Below are 16,032 nucleotides of genomic sequence, written 5' to 3'. Positions count from 1 at the left end.
ATGGAAAGCATGAATCCCAGCAAAGTGAAACCACGTGTCCAGGTTTACCCAGTCTGTTCCAAGTCCAGTGCTCTGTTCTTCCCCAAGTCTCAATGCTACAACCAGCAAAACTTCTCTGTGGCAAAGCAGGTCACTGTAAATGTGGCCAAAGGACTTTTTCTTTCCATGGCCAGCCCAAAGGGAAAGATGGTGTAAAGGCACCACGTGGCCTGTAATTAACAACTGGAGAACAATGAATTATCACCTTCATGTGTAATGCTCTTCCCACTCAGGCATAAAAGTGTCACAGCATCCTGTGCCAAGAAGAAAGGTTAATAATCAGCCCAGCTAATGAAGGACACCCATAAATCGTATAGGTTCCTTGGCGGCTATGAAGGCATAGGTATTTGAACTGGCCAGGCCAGAGAGGAGAGAGCCCCTGCACCTCGGACGAGACCCCGACTCTGGGGCCTTGGGAACCTGGTTTGCAGAACAAGAGGGTGAGTCTAGACATCAGGAGGCCCTTAGCGCAGACAGCCTACACTTCCAGCAGCCAGCACCACGCGCCCCCTCTCAGGGATGCTCACACTGGGTCCAGAATCAAGAAACAGAAGGAGAGAGGTGGGGTGGGAAGAAGTCAGGGCCGCACTGCACCTGGCTGTCCCAGGGGCTGAGGTTGTCGAGTTCAGTCATGCTGACACTGTGGGAATGGAGAGCCAAGTGGGGTCCCCAGACCCATGCAGTAGGGACTCCCGGGGGTAACCTGCTGGTAGGTTAAGGGATGCCAATCCCTGTAGCAGACAGAAGCCGGATTGTAACTGGGGTGCTGATTGTGGAAGGGATGAGGTAGCCAGCAAACATAAGCCCCTCCAAGGTCCAAATAGAGGGGGTTACCATGTATGTCAGGGGGCAGGGCCGAGAGGTGCCCATCTTAAATGTGGACCTGACTTTGTCCTTCCCTGACCTTCACCAGCTGTCCACTGCTAGGTAAGAAGAGAGTAAATAGCCACCCCTAACTCGGCATTCAAACACCTCCTTGATCTGACTGACCCAGGGAGACTTCACAGCCTCCTATGTCACCTGACACACACGATTTCGAATGCTCTCATCAGCCAGGCTCCCTGCAAAGCAGGCCCTCCTTCTACTTCTGTGTTCATCGATGACCTGCCCCCTTGGGGCTCTTCATTCCCTTTACTATGTTCACTGCAGTTGTCTGACCACCTGCCTTCCCCACGGACTAGTGGCCAGCCAGAGCACAGTGTGGGATTTCTCCCTGCATCTCTGTCTCTCCAGCCTGGGTCAGGTACCAACTGTGTATCTTACTCAGAGATGATTTCCACACTGCTCTCTTCCTTAGAGAAAGGACCCCATTTTGTTAGTGTAGGTAACTGTCCAGCTAAAATATTTCCTAGCCTCTGTTGAAGATAGATATGCCCAACGGATTAAGTTCTGGCCAATGAAGTAGAAACTGTTCCTTTAAACTTCTGACGAGGTTACTAGATAAAACTACCTCAGCTGGGAGGAGAGCCCTTTCCCCTTCTAGCTACACGGAACGCAGATGTGATGGCTGGAGCTCCAGCAGCCATTTTAGACTATAAGGCAAATGTGAGGATGAAAGCAATGTACTAGAATGATGAAAAATAGAAACCTGGGGCCCTGGTGACTATGGAGTTGCCACACTAGCCCCATGTGAAGGCTCTCATGTGAAAGGGAAATAAACCCTCTACACTGGCTAAGCCACAGTTTTGGATTTTGTTATATGTAAATAAACTTGATCTTAATTATTATCAGAAGAGAAGAAAGATTAAAAAAAGAGAAGAAAAGACCTATATCCTTCTATAATTTGTCCAGTCAGGAAGCCTCGATTGGGAACCTGTCCATATTTTCTTCACACTTAATCCCACCTTGGGACAGTGAGCTCAGTCGGTTGCCTCTGATACTTCAGTCACACACCCCAGTTAAATAGGATGTCTGGTCCTTTAGAGCAAGCACCAAGGAAGAGTCCCGTGGAACTTCCTTCCCAGGGTCCTAAAGAAACTCTACCTGAGGCTGTGGGTGGCAGGGGTTCCTCAAGAAGGCTGCCCATCTCTGGAATCATGTTTTCTGAGCCCTACCCCTGTTCCCTGATCAGGAAGGGGATCCTGACTTCCTATTTTTAAACTGCCACCCTCCCCCTTCCTTACCCTCCCTTTCGTCCTCTCCTACTTTACATTTTGCATGGGAAGCACTGGTTTATTACTGTCTCTGCCAGCATGTCCGTTCATGAGGACAAGGATTTCTGTATTTTTTTTTTTTTTTTAAGATTTGATTTATTCATTTGAGAGAGAGAGAGAGCATGAGAGGAGAAAAGGGCAGAGGGAGAAGCAGGCTCCCCATGGAACATGCAGGACTCGCTCCCAGGACTCTGGGATCATGGACTGAGCTGAAGGCAGTTGCTTAACCAACTGAGCCACCCAGATGCCCCTTCTGTGTGTTCTCTGTACTGTGCATTCCTAAGTTTCAGAGCAAGAACTGGTGTAGAAAAGGTGTTCATATAGATTTTGGCAATGGAGGGGATTAGAGGGGAGGGCTAAGGAGATGTTGGTTTCTGTCCTGGCTAGTAAGTCTGAACACATGTGCACACTCATTGATTCTAAATAAAACAACCCTTCTCAAAAAATACCCATTTCCAGGTATTTAACCAAAGGAAATGAAAACGCTAACTCAAAAAGATATTTGCACTCCCCTGTTTCTTTCAGCATTATTTACAACAGCCAAGGTATGGAAATAACTTAAGTGTTCAGCAACAGATGAATGGATGAAGATGTGATACACACACACACACAGGAATATTTTTCAACCATAAAAAAGAAGGATATCCTACCATGGGCAACACTATGGATGGACTTTGAGGGCAGTGTGCTAAGTGAGATAAGTCAGAAAGAAAACACTGTATGATCTCACTGTAATCTAAAAGAGAAAAAGAGCTCACAGACAGAGAACAGATTGGTGGTGGCAGGGCTGCTGGGGAGGGCCGTGGGGCAGCAAATGGGTGAAGGGAGTCAGGGGTACAAACTTCCAGTTATAAAATTCATAACTCCTGGCAATGTCCTGTACAGCACGGTGACTAGAGTTAATAACACCATGTCGCATATTTGAAAGTCGCTAGGAGAGTAGATTATGACTAAGAAAGTTGATAAGACAGAGTAAGACTAGACTTACTGGGGTGACAATTTCACAATGTATACAAATACGAATCATTACCTTGTACAGGTGAACTAGTATGTCACATGTCAATTACCCAAAAGAAACACATACCAACCTCTGTATCAGGCGCTATGCTCAGGGCCAGAGATTCAGAGGTAAAAGGCTCTAACTCCACTGACTCCACTTCTAATGTCTGAGAGGGGGAAGAAAACCTGTTCCCACAAACCACAGGGACCAGAGCTGTTCTAGAGGCTGATGCTGGATGTCAGGGAAATGTGGCCCTAACTGGCCCAGTCTGGGAGGCTGGCAGAGGAGGGGGCCTCCAGGAGGTTGACCCTTTCCCCCTCCCCTGCAGGGGGAGCCAACTCACCGAATCAGGGCCTCCTGTGTGAGAGGCAAAGTTCTCAGTAGGTCTGCCATCCCCCTACCGCAAGCTGCTGTGTAAATCCTTCCAAACCCCCCTTGGAAGAAGGTCTGGTTCCCTTTCATTAACATTTTAATAACTAACCCTGCTGCACTCACTCCCTTCCAGGCACTGTTCTAAATCTGTTTCATTCATTAGCTCAGCTACTCCTCACAACAACCCTAGGGTTTAGGTGTTGTCTTAGCCTCATTCTACAGACAGGGAAAGGGGAGGTCCGGAAAATGAAATGAGCCAATGCCACAGAGATGGTGTCAGAGCTGGTGACTGGGAGTTGGTGTCAAAGCCGAGGCAGTGGGCTCTGAGCTGCAAAGGCTTTAGCTGCCTCTGGCTACAGATGGACGAAGGGGGACTCCTACTCCAGCTGGTTGCCTGACAGAGGGCAAACAGCACAATTCAGACCTGAGCTGCATCTCCCAGACCCCAGAGTCAGCACCGTGTGCCATCCTAGGATTCCATGAAGACCTGGATAGCTCTGGAGTGGACCAGAAGCCTTCCTGTCCGGACCCCTGCAGGGAACATATCATCCACACACGTGTTAACAATCACTGTCTCCAATTGGGGAGGCTCTGCTCCTTCAACATTTCAGACAAGAGGGAGCGGTCGCTCTTCCAAAAACTATTCTCACCAATCAGGGTTTTAATACAAATTTGCCAGAGCCAGTGAATTACTCGCATCGGGGGAGGAGGTAGAGGGCAGGGACCCCAGGCTCACCTTGAGGGGCAGGTAGGCGGCAATGGTGATCCGTGCACTCAGGTGGACGTGGCCATGTCTGTAGCTCACAAGGAGTGTGCTGTAGCCCTGGACCTCTGCTCTCACCTTGACCCCACTGCAGTGCTCAGACCCCGGCTGCAGCCTCCCTGTAAGAAGAGAGTCAAATGGTCACTGTGAACTTGCCTTTGCCTAGAAAAGCATGACAGGCTGACAGCCCTTCCTTCATCCTGGGCTTCATATGCAATCTAATTTTTTCAACTTAAAAATATCAAGACTAATTCCCATACCAAAAATATACGTAGCATAAGCATACAATTCACAGTGATTCCCCATCCCTCCCCACAAACTGAACACACCCTGTATTGAGGATCAAGAAACAGGATGACCAAAAAAAAAAAAAAAAAAAAAAAAAAAAGAAAAGAAACAGGATGACCTATAACCCTGCATCTCCCATAGATCTTTCTGGTCACTAGCCCTCCCCAAAGGAAAACCGCTGTTACCTGACTTTTTACCACCAGCTTAATTTTGCTGGCTGCCCTATTTTAACCACAGTGAATCACTAAACATAAACTCCTTTGTATTTGCCCTCTTGAGCTCAGTATTGGTGGTGAGAGCCCTCCTTCTATTTTGCATGAGGTAGACCTTTAATCCACATTTGTAGTATGATTGTGCTGTGTGAATAGACAGCCGCTGATGTCCCCATACTATTACAAACATCTGGGTTGTTTGCAGGGTGGGGCTCTGATGCAGGGTGCTGCTATGAATGGGCATGTGTACGTCTTCTCCTGGCTGGATATATTCTATAATTTCTATTACGTGTACCCCTAAGAGTATGGTATGTCCACCCCCCATCTTTACTGCTAGGACCACATGTATGTTCACTCCTCATCTTTATTGCCAAATTTCTTCCCCAAAATGGATGCATCAAGGCATATTGCCACTAGAAGCTACACAGCATTCCCACCAATACTCGGTATTTCCCATGATTTAAAAAAAAAAAAAAAAAAAAAAGCCATTCTGGTGGGAGGGTAGCAGCATCTTACTGTTTTCTTTCTAAACATGAGAAAAAATTTCCGTGACACCCCATATACTCATCCCCTAGATTCTACGAAGAATATTTCGCTGTATTTCTCTTACTGCATAGCAATCCATCCCCCTACTCATCCAACAACTGATCTTACTTTTCAGTGCATTTAAAAGTAAGTTGCAGGCATCAGCACACTTCATTTGAAATGTTTTAGATACGCATAATTATCTCCAGTTCAGTATTTCTTCCTGGTTCTTTTTTCTTAAGGTCAAATTTACACAAAGTGAGATACACAGATCTTAAGTGGGCTGCACTATGAGTTCAGACAAACACATCCTCCGTGAAACCCAAACCTCTACCAAGATGTGGGACATGATCTGCCTCTGTGGTTCCCTCCTACTCCTTCTCGGGAGCCACCACCCCAACCCCAACCCACCCCCGGTCCCAGAAGCAATCACTATGACATTCTGATTTTTTTTCCACCATAGTTTTTCTCTTTCTTTAAGGGTTTTATTTATTTATTCGACAGAGAGAGACACAGCGAGAGAGGGAACACAAGCAGGGAGAGTGGGAGGGGGAGAAGCAGCCTTCCTGCTGAGCAAGAAGCCAGATGCAGGACTTGATCCCAGGACCCTGGGATCATACCTGAGCTGAAGGCAGACGCTTAATGACTGAACCACCCAAGTGTCCCAGTTTACTTTTTTCTTTTTAAATAACAGTTTCATTGAGCTATAACTCACTTACCACAGAATCACCCATTTAGAGGGTACTCACAATTCAGTGGTTTTTAACATGTTCATAGAGTCCATAGCTATCACTGCTAATTTTAGAACATTTCCTCTCGGGAAAAAGAAACCCTGCCTCCACGACCAGTCTCTCTCTGTGTAGATCAGTCTGCCTCACACTGCACATCAATAAAGTGGGCTCTTTGAGTAGGGCTGGTTTCAAGCAGCATGCGTTTGAAATTCATCTAGGCTGTGGCATGACCAATAGTTGGCTCCCCTTTATTGCTGAGTCTTCCATTGCAAGGGTTCCAGTTTGCTCATCCATTTGCCAGCTGATAAGCACTGGGGCTGTTTCCTGGCTGGGGTGATCAAGGAGCTAAGTCGGCTGTGCCCTGGGCAGAAGTCCCTACACCACCAAGGGTGAGCTAGGGAGTCCACGCACAGAGCCCACGAGTTCCGGAAAACTGCAAGTCTGCCAAATAGACCGATTTGTGTTCATAGCTACATACAGTGGACAGGGAAATGCTAGGTCTGAGCGTGGACTCTGCTGGCGGGGAGTCTGGACAAGCGCTTTTCTGGACACGGCCCTAAATTATGAGCCAGGAAACCAAGTCCTCTGCATAGCTGGGAAGAGAATGCTGGAGAACCGGGGGTCCTGACACCTGGCAGAAGAGCCCCCTGAGCTTCCTCCCACCCAGCCTGCCGTGGGAAGACTCAGGGCTCCCCCAGTATCCAGGCTCTCCCCATCCTGTGGCCTCCACCGTAGCAATGAGAGATCCACCTGCACGAACCTGGGGCCCAACTTGGAACATGCCACCGCCTCTGCGGTCTCTCGCCTCTGACATACTCTTCCTGCTCCTCGGTACACTCCCCAGTTTGTCCCCTCTCATCCTTAGGGTTCTGCTCTCATTTCCTCTAAGCAGCCTTCCCAGACACCCCCAAACTGGCTTGGGCACCCATCTTGGGCACATTTCTGCTCAGGAATACATTCGGGCATTTCTGCCGAGGGCCCGCCCAACAGTGGGAGGGACTTCCGGGACCTGGGCTTACGCGCAGGCGCACTCCCTTCCAGGTACATAACTGCCTGCGGAAGGGTGGGTCTTGCTAGGCTGTGTGGGCCATGAAGGCGACACCACGCCCTGGTGTTTACCAGGAACCCCCAGAGCACGGCACTTACTAGGTGCCCCATGAACAGGCTGCTGAAAACCAGCTGAGGCTGGGAACAGAGAAGGGGCCAGGGCAGAGCAAGAGCTGAGATGTGGCCACCCTGGGCACTGAGCCTGGCCAAGTCCAAAGCCCTGGGGTTCCACCGGAAGCTCCCTGGTGCCTACAGCCCCAGAACTTTCAGGGGGACTTCAGTGTTGAGGACGAGGAGCAAATGGGGTCCCAGCGGCCAACTCCAATAGGAAAAGAGTGGAACCTCAAACTGACCCAGAGGGTGCTGGGAGCCTGGGGCCGTCCCTTCCTGAGAACCAGGACCTAAGTCCCATCGCTTGTCCTCTCAACCTGGGCAATCTTGCCTGGGAAAGAGGCTGAGACAGAAGAAAACCTAACAGGGGGATCTGCTGGCCCCACCTGGTCTCTAGTCCCACAGATTTCCACAATGCCATCATCCCTCTGCCCTGATGAGGCTTAGGTGGTAATATACATAGTTCTCATAAAACCTGGATCCTACACACAGGCTTTCCAAAGCCAAATCAGCTCTACACTGAGACATTTCAGGGGCTTCGTAAGGGAAATTTTGATGCCACAGGATTTTGGTCTTGGCTGTGGTATTTAGAACCAAACTCCTTGAAAAATCCTTCTGCACTGGGCTGAGAGATGTTCATTTGTAATCCTCACAGCAAGTGAGAAGATAGTATCCCTGTTTTATACATGGAAAAGTCAAGGCTCAGAGAAGCTGGGCAACTTGTCTACCACCATGCAGCCAATTTATGGAAGAAGGATGCATAGTTGTAGAGCTCCCAACCCTATCCTTCATTCCCAGGAGGTCCTGGGAGGAGGTCACTGACCTAGTGCCTGGGGCCACAGCCTGAAGACTCTCCTCCCAGACACATATCAGGGGTGCTACAGGGGGAGCCATCAGCCAGCCTCTCTCTCCCTCATGCTGAGATCTTCCTCCATTCTAAATGGTTGCCTCACTAAGGACACTTAAATTTTCAAAAAGCTGTTCCTCCATGGATGGTCAGAGAGGGCACAGCAGCAGCATCCAAGGAAGGACGTGAACGTGGTTTGCTTAGTGGCCTTTCAGAGACACTGCCCCCTTCCTTGACATAGCTTCAGGTTCACAGGTCTCCATGAGTAACCACAAATACAGCAGGGGCATGTGAAGCCGCCCAGGCACTGCAGGCAATCCTACAAATACCTCTGCCAACTGAGCTTCTTAAACCTGTTGGGATTGAGTGGTCACTCCTGTGCTCAACCACCAACAGTGGCTCCCCACTGGCTAGACCCTGAAGTCCAAGCCCTTCGTGATTCATGATTCCACAGGTCCCTATCCCAGGGCCACGGTATGCGCCTGTGCCCCACAGATGTGTCCACCTCTGGGACCACAAAGACCCTGCCCACCTGTGACTTCTAACCCTGCCCAAATCTTCCTCTTCCCTCAGTGAATTATCAGTCCTTGGTTTTCTCTGTCCACAGAACCTCCCCCCACCGCCCCGACCCGCTGCCCCTAGCCGGCTCCCCTGCGAGGCACCATTTCTCAGGGGACAAAAGGCTTCAGGGTCAGTGTCAGACTCACATCAGTCTCTATCCCATCCCACCTGTGCCCTTGTGTGATCTTGGGCAGCCAGGCAGCCCCAGTCTCTTCCCATGACACGTGGGCCAACCACAGTCCCCCTCCCACACTCCCAGGAAGTCTGATGAGTCACACACACTGAGTGCTCACTGCACCTGGTAGGGTTGACATCCCTTAAACTAACTTCTGTGGCCACCATCACCACTTATATCACCACTGAAACCCTGCCCAGCATGCCCAAGAGGAAAGAGCAATGTGCACAGCTTCGACTATTCAGGGGGTCGGACCCTGCATGTCACGAAGGTGTCAGGACTGTCACCAGCCAAAATCCCTACGGACCGTGTATTCTGAGCTCCTCCTACCATCTAGACACTGTAACGGGCACGAGGACATGCAGTTCTACTTAGGATGACACCCATTTTAGAGATGTGGAACCTGAGGTTCTGAAAGCCCAGTGACAGAGCAGGTCACATGTGGGCAAGACCATTGCTGATGGTGGGACAAGGGGACGAATGCCATTCCTGATGCTGTAACCCTCAAGCCCTCCCTTTAGGAATCTGGGGCAGCCCATGTTGAGAACTTCGGCGGTCTGGCCTGATCCCCGTCTGGCGCCTGCCCACTCACCAGTGCTGGTTTACCTGGAAGTGGCTGGAACACGCCCTGGTTCTCCACCTCAATCACCAAGTCAAAATGGGAGCAGTCGCTCAGGGTGACCACCTCGTTGGCCCCGCCAGGAATAAGGCCATTGATCCTCAGGGGCAGCTCCAAGGTCTGGCCCACACGGGCCTCCACCTGGCACGGGGCGAACTCCATGCTGCTGGGCTCGATCACATAGACCTGGAGGGCAGGGGTGCAGACAGAGGTCAGCAGGCTCCATGCGAGAGGAAGGGCCCGCGCCAGTATTTACTAAGAGCTGCCATGCTCTGGGCACCAAGGATGCGTCAGTAAGAAGACTGAGCTTTGGAGGACATGGGTGCTGGGACTGGAGTGAGTTCAGGGACAGAGCTGTCCAGGAAGGCCCCTCTGAGATGGTGACACAGGAGCTCAGACCTTAGGGGCATGTCAGAGGTGGCCAGACAGAAGTGTGGGGGAAAGACGTTGTAGGAAGAAGAGACAGTATGTGCAAATATCCTAAGCCAAGCAGCAGCTCGGCTTACTGGAGGAATATAAAGAAGGTCACAGTACAGGGCGAGAGGCGTCCTTGCCCACAGCTAACACTTCGATGAAACAAAACTTTCCATAGTCCAGGTTCTATTTTAAAAATGTTGCTAAGTTCAATCCCCTCAGCCTGTTTTTTAAGAAGATTCTATTAGCAATCTCTATTTGATGAAGACACAGGAGGTTAAGGGACTTGCCCACCCACCATGGAGTCTGGCCTGGGCAGCCTGGCCCCAGAACAGGCTCTAACCATGACACACACTGTCTCTTAAGGAACTCTCCTCAGATTTTTGGTTGGACAACTGGGTGAAAGGTGGCACCTGTGCTGACATAAGAAAGCTTGGGGCAGGGGAAGGGAGCAAGGTGGTCATAGTTTATGTCATATTCCACAATTATGCTGTAGCTAAAGGGTCTCAGTTACAACACTTTGTATGCGAGAATGAGATCAATCTTTAGATGGGTGTGTGTGTGTCTGTCTGTCTGTCTGTCTGTCTGTCTACGCGATCCAAATAAAAAGACTAGAATCATCTGTCCATCCATGTTCCAAATAATAAAAGGGAAGGCTGGGATTGGACACATAACATATGGAGCTTTGACTTTTCCTCTCAATGAAGTAACAATGACAGATTGAGGTCAGGGTCAAGAAGTCAGGAGGCCAAGGTGGGGCTGGCAGAGGTCAGTGGCCGGTGACCACTCCCACCCAAAGCCTTATGCTAAGTGAGTTGGTCCAACATCACTTGTGATGAAGAGCCAGGTGTAGGGCCCCAGTACACAGAGAGGAAAGGAGTCAGAGCCAGGTGTCCTGGAGTCTGGCACCTCCTTCTCACTGTGAATTTACCAACACTCAGTGGCCCTTCTGATTTGGAGATTCAGACCTCTTGGGTCTGAGGAGTTTTCTAGAATGACTCCTTTGAATATCTCATGTCTTCTGTGTTCTCTGATCTCCTTTCCAGAAATTCCACCTATGCTGACCCTGGCCCTTCTGTGTCCCATCCCCTGGCTGGTGGGGAATGTCACATCCATCCCCCTGCCCATCACCAACACCAAGTATAAGACTGAGGACTGGATGTGAGGAGGTAGCTAGAGACCGCCATCCTGAGCTTCGGGCCCCTGAGGTCTCACCTTCATCTCCCCGAAATGTAGCGGGTTCTGCACATCATGTGCCTGGATCACACTGAGTCCGGTGTCACTGCCTGTGGTCATCACACCCTTGACAGTGACAGTGGCAACCACATAGCTTGACGAAGACCAGCTGAAGTTCCCACTCCCACCATGGGCCTGCAGAGAAGAACCATCAGATCAATCCACCTACTTGGTCTTTCTGTCTGTCCTTCTGTCTCACTCTCTGACTCGCATGGTCAGCAGCCTCCCACCCCATGGAAAACCCTGGCATCGGGGCTATCTGGCTGGAGGCCATCTCCCTACCTCATTCTCTCTGCCCTGCCTCGTTTCTCCTCCTCATAATCTGGGGGTCTTGTGGCTGACACCCACTGTCACCTGTGTCACCTGCTCCCCAGATCAGGGAGCACCTACAGACTGGAGTAGGAGAACCCTGGGCCACAGTCAGGTGCTAGAAGCTACTTCCCTGACCAGGCCCAACACTCCCTCCTGACACATACCCCTGCCACTCCTGGTCATCCACCATGGAGTAGAGACAGTCCAGTGGCTTCCCAGGTCAGGGGCCACCACCCCAGAGCCCAAGAGAGGCCAGGAAGGGGAGACACCTGTGTGAACAGGCAGCAGATCCCAGTGACAGTCCTCACTGCCAGGGAGACAGCGGGGACTGATGGGCACTCTACTGGCCACTGATGGGGACTCAAGCCCCCATGGGAGTCAGTCCCTGCCAGTGAAGGCCAGGCGGGCACATGAACATCAGAAACTGAGAACACTTGACAGGTGACAGTTAGAGATGTTTTTCCCTGGAATTTCACATTTCACATTTTTCTCCAGGAATAGTTACACTATTTGTAGAAAATAATCTTTTTTTGTTGTTGTTGTTGTTTTTTAAACAACAACAACAACAACAAAAATGCAGGTGGAAGTTAAATCTGTATTCCAGGTTTTATTATGCTTTCTTTTCTGTTTTTCAGGGTTTTTTTTTCTGATTACCAAAATACAATGCTGTGATAGAAACCCCAGAAAATACAAGAAGCATAATTCCCTGACTTTAAATTCTTTCCAACCACTAGAAGGTAATAGTAAAAGAAACAGGAGGGGTGAAAAGCCCCAATCCCAAGGAAACACCCAAAGGAATGCACCCAGATGTGGGGAATCACGGTTACCTTTATTGTGTACTGATAGGCGCCTGTCTTTGGTTGCCACGGAAACGTCAAGATGCTCGGATAGAGGGTGATGGGGACGTGAATTTCTACCTCCTGCTGGTTCCACACAGGCACCCGTAATGTGTGGACCCCTCCATCCTACAGAGAGGTGAGGGTGCCACACGTCACCATGACAACCAGGTCATTAGAGGTTTTCCCAGTCAAGCAGACCCCCACCCCTCCCTGGAGATCAGGTCACAAAGAGATTCCTTGATGGTCTGGGAGCAGGAAGGAAAATGCTAGATACCCTGGAGCCTTTTCTGTCTCCATGGAGACAGCTTCCCAGGGCTCTGGAACAGCCACGCAAGTAATGCTGCTTGACTTCACCCTCTCAGCACCCTACCTGGGATGCTGTGGTTACCCTCGCTTGACAGATGGGGAAACTGAGGCATGGGCCACTGCAGCAACTTTGCCCAAAGCCCCTGGAGCTGCAGTGACAGACTGGTAGGAATTGCAGTCTGGCCTGCAGGCCATTCTTTTCTGCTGCCTGTTAAGGGGCCAGGACAGGTTTTGTGCAGGGTAGGAAGATAAGAATACCTGTGCTAATGTTCCAATCAATAAAAAACTGCTCATGCCTAAAAGAGACTGGCATTTTAAATGAAGGGGGAAAATGAAGACTTTAAAGGATCCAAGAGCTAAAATAGCCAGAGGGTGCTCATGACTCCTGGAAACGGCACAGCTAGGCACATGGGCCCAACTCCGTTTCCCTAACAGGGTTTCCACCCCAATCCTAGAAGGGCAGGCTTACCTTGACAGAGGCTGGCAAAGGGCAAAGGAGGAGGGGTACCCCGTGTGGACATGGGGGACAGGGAGGCAACCCCCATGGTACCCACAAGAGTGGCACACCAGGCTGAACTTTGGGCACCCTGCTCCCCCAGCGCATGTCCAGCCTGGGAGGGTGCAGGGGACAGAGGAGGGAGGTGCCGACTTGCCTGGTCTACCACGGAGGTGAGGGCTGCCTCGATGGCCGTCTGGCCCCTCTTTGTTGCCCTGACGTGATGGTATGATCCATTCTGGGAAGAAGTGAGCACCTCAAAGAACTCAGGAGGCAGCACGGTTTCAATGCGAATATTCTGGAAAGGAGGCAGGATGAGTGAAAGAGGTGTTTCTGGGAGTGTGTCTGGAAGTCAGAACGCAGTAAAGGAGCAATGTGACCCACAGAGAGCAGCCAGACCCGGCAACAGGGCCCCCTGAGGCCCAGAGGTTTCCAAAACCAGCAGAGCAGCTGGACTAGATGTAAAACTGGGCTCTGTCTCCTCTGGCCTTTGACTCCCTCCCAGGCCACTACCCTCTCCCCACATGGCCCTGCTGTGATTACCCATGTGGTGCTCAGGGGAGCCCAAAGCCTACTTTCGCCAGCTTTCTCAGACCCTGAGGTTCCAAAGAGGAAACCAGCAAACACCAAAAAGGTCACCAATATCCATTAGAGCTTTCTTCCCCCCAAAATGTTGATCGATAGTCTATGTAAAACAACACGAGGAAAGCAATGACCTGCAAAGCTGCCAAGGGGGAACATTGCTTCCTTCTTCTAAAACCCCAGAGCCCCCTAGGAAGGTCGCAGACGTTCTAGCTGATGATACTGGGAACTTCTCACGAAGGACCAAAACCTGCCAAGACTCCTGTCGTCCTATGTCTGCCATTCCTTTCTAAAGCCAGAAAGCCAAGCTTGGCCTAGGTCACAGTTACGGGTATTAGACAGTTACAAGTATTCCTGGCCCCGCAGGGAAAGGTCAGGAACTGTTGCCTGCACTTCCATAAAGCAGGCAGAGACAGATTCTCAGCACCATGAAGTCTCAGGCCAACGACAAGGGAGCAGGAAGGCAGCTGGCAGATGTTATTTCCCATCCCTGCCTTCTTGAACCTTCTTGAGCCTGCAGCCTGCTCTCCCCACTTGGACCCTGCAGGGGTAGGGCTGGGGGGGCAGAGATTCGCAGGTTCACAAAGTCCAGAGAGGCACCAGGGATGTCACGGTGCTGTCCCCCATGAACCCAGCAGCACCATCAGCAATCATTGAACTCAGCTTGCCTATATGGGGGCCCTGCAGCTTTGGGGTGCCACTCAAGGAGACATATCCCTCACTGAAACCCCGCTGGGACCCACGGCAGGCACTCACGTCTGACAGGTAGACCTTGTTGCCGGACTTGTCAAGCACTTCGATGGTGACTTCATACAGGCGGCCGGTCTCCAGCACCCACCTGTCACCAGGATGGACTGTGAACCCTACAAAACAGGCAGGCAACAAAGCCTGACCACTTGGGCCACAGGGACATGCCCCTGAGGAAGAAGATGGTAGCAGGCACACCGGTAGGACCCCACAAACTATTCACCTGCACTCCTCCAAGGAGAAAGAACAGCTGCTAATCACGGGGAGACCTAATGCCCACCAGCAGCCCTGGGGATGCAGATGCTGGGCTGAGCCCTCAGCTACCCCAGCACCACCTGAGCATATCCCACACCAACTGCTGTAGGGCTCATTCAGCCTGAGCCTGTCCACTGAAGGTTAGACTCTGAATCCATTGTAACTGTTATGAACCGAATCCACAGTAGGTCTGCACTCTGAATCCATAGTAGGTCTACTCTTTAAATCCACAGTGAGTCTACATCTGAATCCATAGTAGGTCTGCGCTCTGAATCCACAGGTCTACCTCTGTATCCACAGTGAATCTACATCTGAATACACAATAGGTCTACATCTGAATCCAGAGTAGGTCTACCCTTTAAATCCACAGTGAGTCTACATCTGAATCCATAGGTCTACCCTCTGAATCCATAATGAGTCTACATCTGAATCCATAGTAAGTCTACATCTGAATCCACACAAGATCTGCACTCTGAATCCACAGTAGGTCTACCCTTTGAATCCTCAGTAGATCTACATCTGAATCCACAGTGAGTCTACATCTGAATGACGCCTTTCTGAATGAATGAAGCTCCTAGGACCCACAGGGCTACCCTGCTTGGTGTTTCAACATTGTCAGCTCAGGCCTGAATCAGTCAGCAAGCTTGTTTGGTGGCTAACAGGAGGACCCAGGGATTTGCTGCATATTCTCTTGCCTGAACCCATTCAGTACACCCAACAGGTACATCAACAGGGAGGAAACTCGAAGGGAGCATCATCTCTATGACCTGGGCTACACATATGTCCCAGACATCTCTCAAGCACTCAACAGTTACAGCAGCTCTGGGCCTGGGCTCTGCCCCCACAGGTCCTCCATGACCACAGACTCCTCCCTTCCTCTCTTGGTCAAATGCCTCCCCTTCTTCCCCACTGAGACTTTTACCAAGTGTCTCCTTGCTTGAGGGGCTCCTTTGTCACTGAGCTGATCACTGGGGCCCCTAACCTCTAGATGTCCACAGCCACGGTCAGGTCTGGACAGAGCCCTGGTATAGGAAGCAGGAGACAAAACCCTCTGGCTTCTACCCAAACACTTCTCTCCTTCTGGAGCTACCCACCTACCTTGATCTTGGCCTACCCTCTGCTTGTTTCTGTGCATCAATGCAAGAAGGACTGGGGAACAACCCTGGCAAAAAAGCTGGCAGAGCTGGCCAGGGTGAAGCATTTTCTGGGCAACTGCTGTTGCCTTTATTTATTTATTTTTTTAACTCCTGTCAATAACATCCATGAGGACCCATGATGACCAGACTCACCCAGGTATCCGGGTTCAACCACGTAGATGGTGCTGTTGGGTAACCTGGAAGCACCCTGCATGCGGATACCTGAATTCTTACTTAAGGAACAAAACACACAAAGGTAAACAAAG

At 50.6% G+C, this 16,032-nt stretch overlaps 1 protein-coding gene across 5 annotated transcripts in view; it reads right to left on the bottom strand.

The window, feature by feature from the left end:
* NUP210 (nucleoporin 210) overlaps window positions 1-16,032 on the bottom strand; it is a 103,565-nt gene that overhangs the window by 52,164 nt on the left and 35,369 nt on the right. For all 5 annotated transcript variants that reach the window (XR_006601569.1, XR_006601568.1, XM_045063374.1 and 2 more), the window contains exons 8-14: window positions 15,920-15,988; window positions 14,385-14,491; window positions 13,204-13,344; window positions 12,233-12,370; window positions 11,073-11,228; window positions 9,431-9,629; window positions 4,301-4,446 (exon numbers count right to left, since the gene is read on the bottom strand). Coding sequence is in view for 3 of the 5 variants with exons in the window: in XM_045063374.1 (XP_044919309.1) it covers window positions 4,301-4,446; window positions 9,431-9,629; window positions 11,073-11,228; window positions 12,233-12,370; window positions 13,204-13,344; window positions 14,385-14,491; window positions 15,920-15,988 (956 nt within the window). In the remaining 2 variants the exon portion in view is untranslated. The remainder of the gene's footprint in view (window positions 1-4,300; window positions 4,447-9,430; window positions 9,630-11,072; window positions 11,229-12,232; window positions 12,371-13,203; window positions 13,345-14,384; window positions 14,492-15,919; window positions 15,989-16,032) is intronic.

This window comes from Mustela putorius, unplaced genomic scaffold (assembly GCF_011764305.1).
Source record: "Mustela putorius furo isolate JIRA1106 unplaced genomic scaffold, ASM1176430v1.1 tig00003850_pilon_pilon_pilon, whole genome shotgun sequence".
Classification (NCBI taxonomy): Eukaryota; Metazoa; Chordata; class Mammalia; order Carnivora; family Mustelidae; genus Mustela; species Mustela putorius.
The sequence above is the reverse complement of the archived record's forward strand: the minus strand, read 5'-3'. Positions and strand labels throughout refer to the sequence as shown.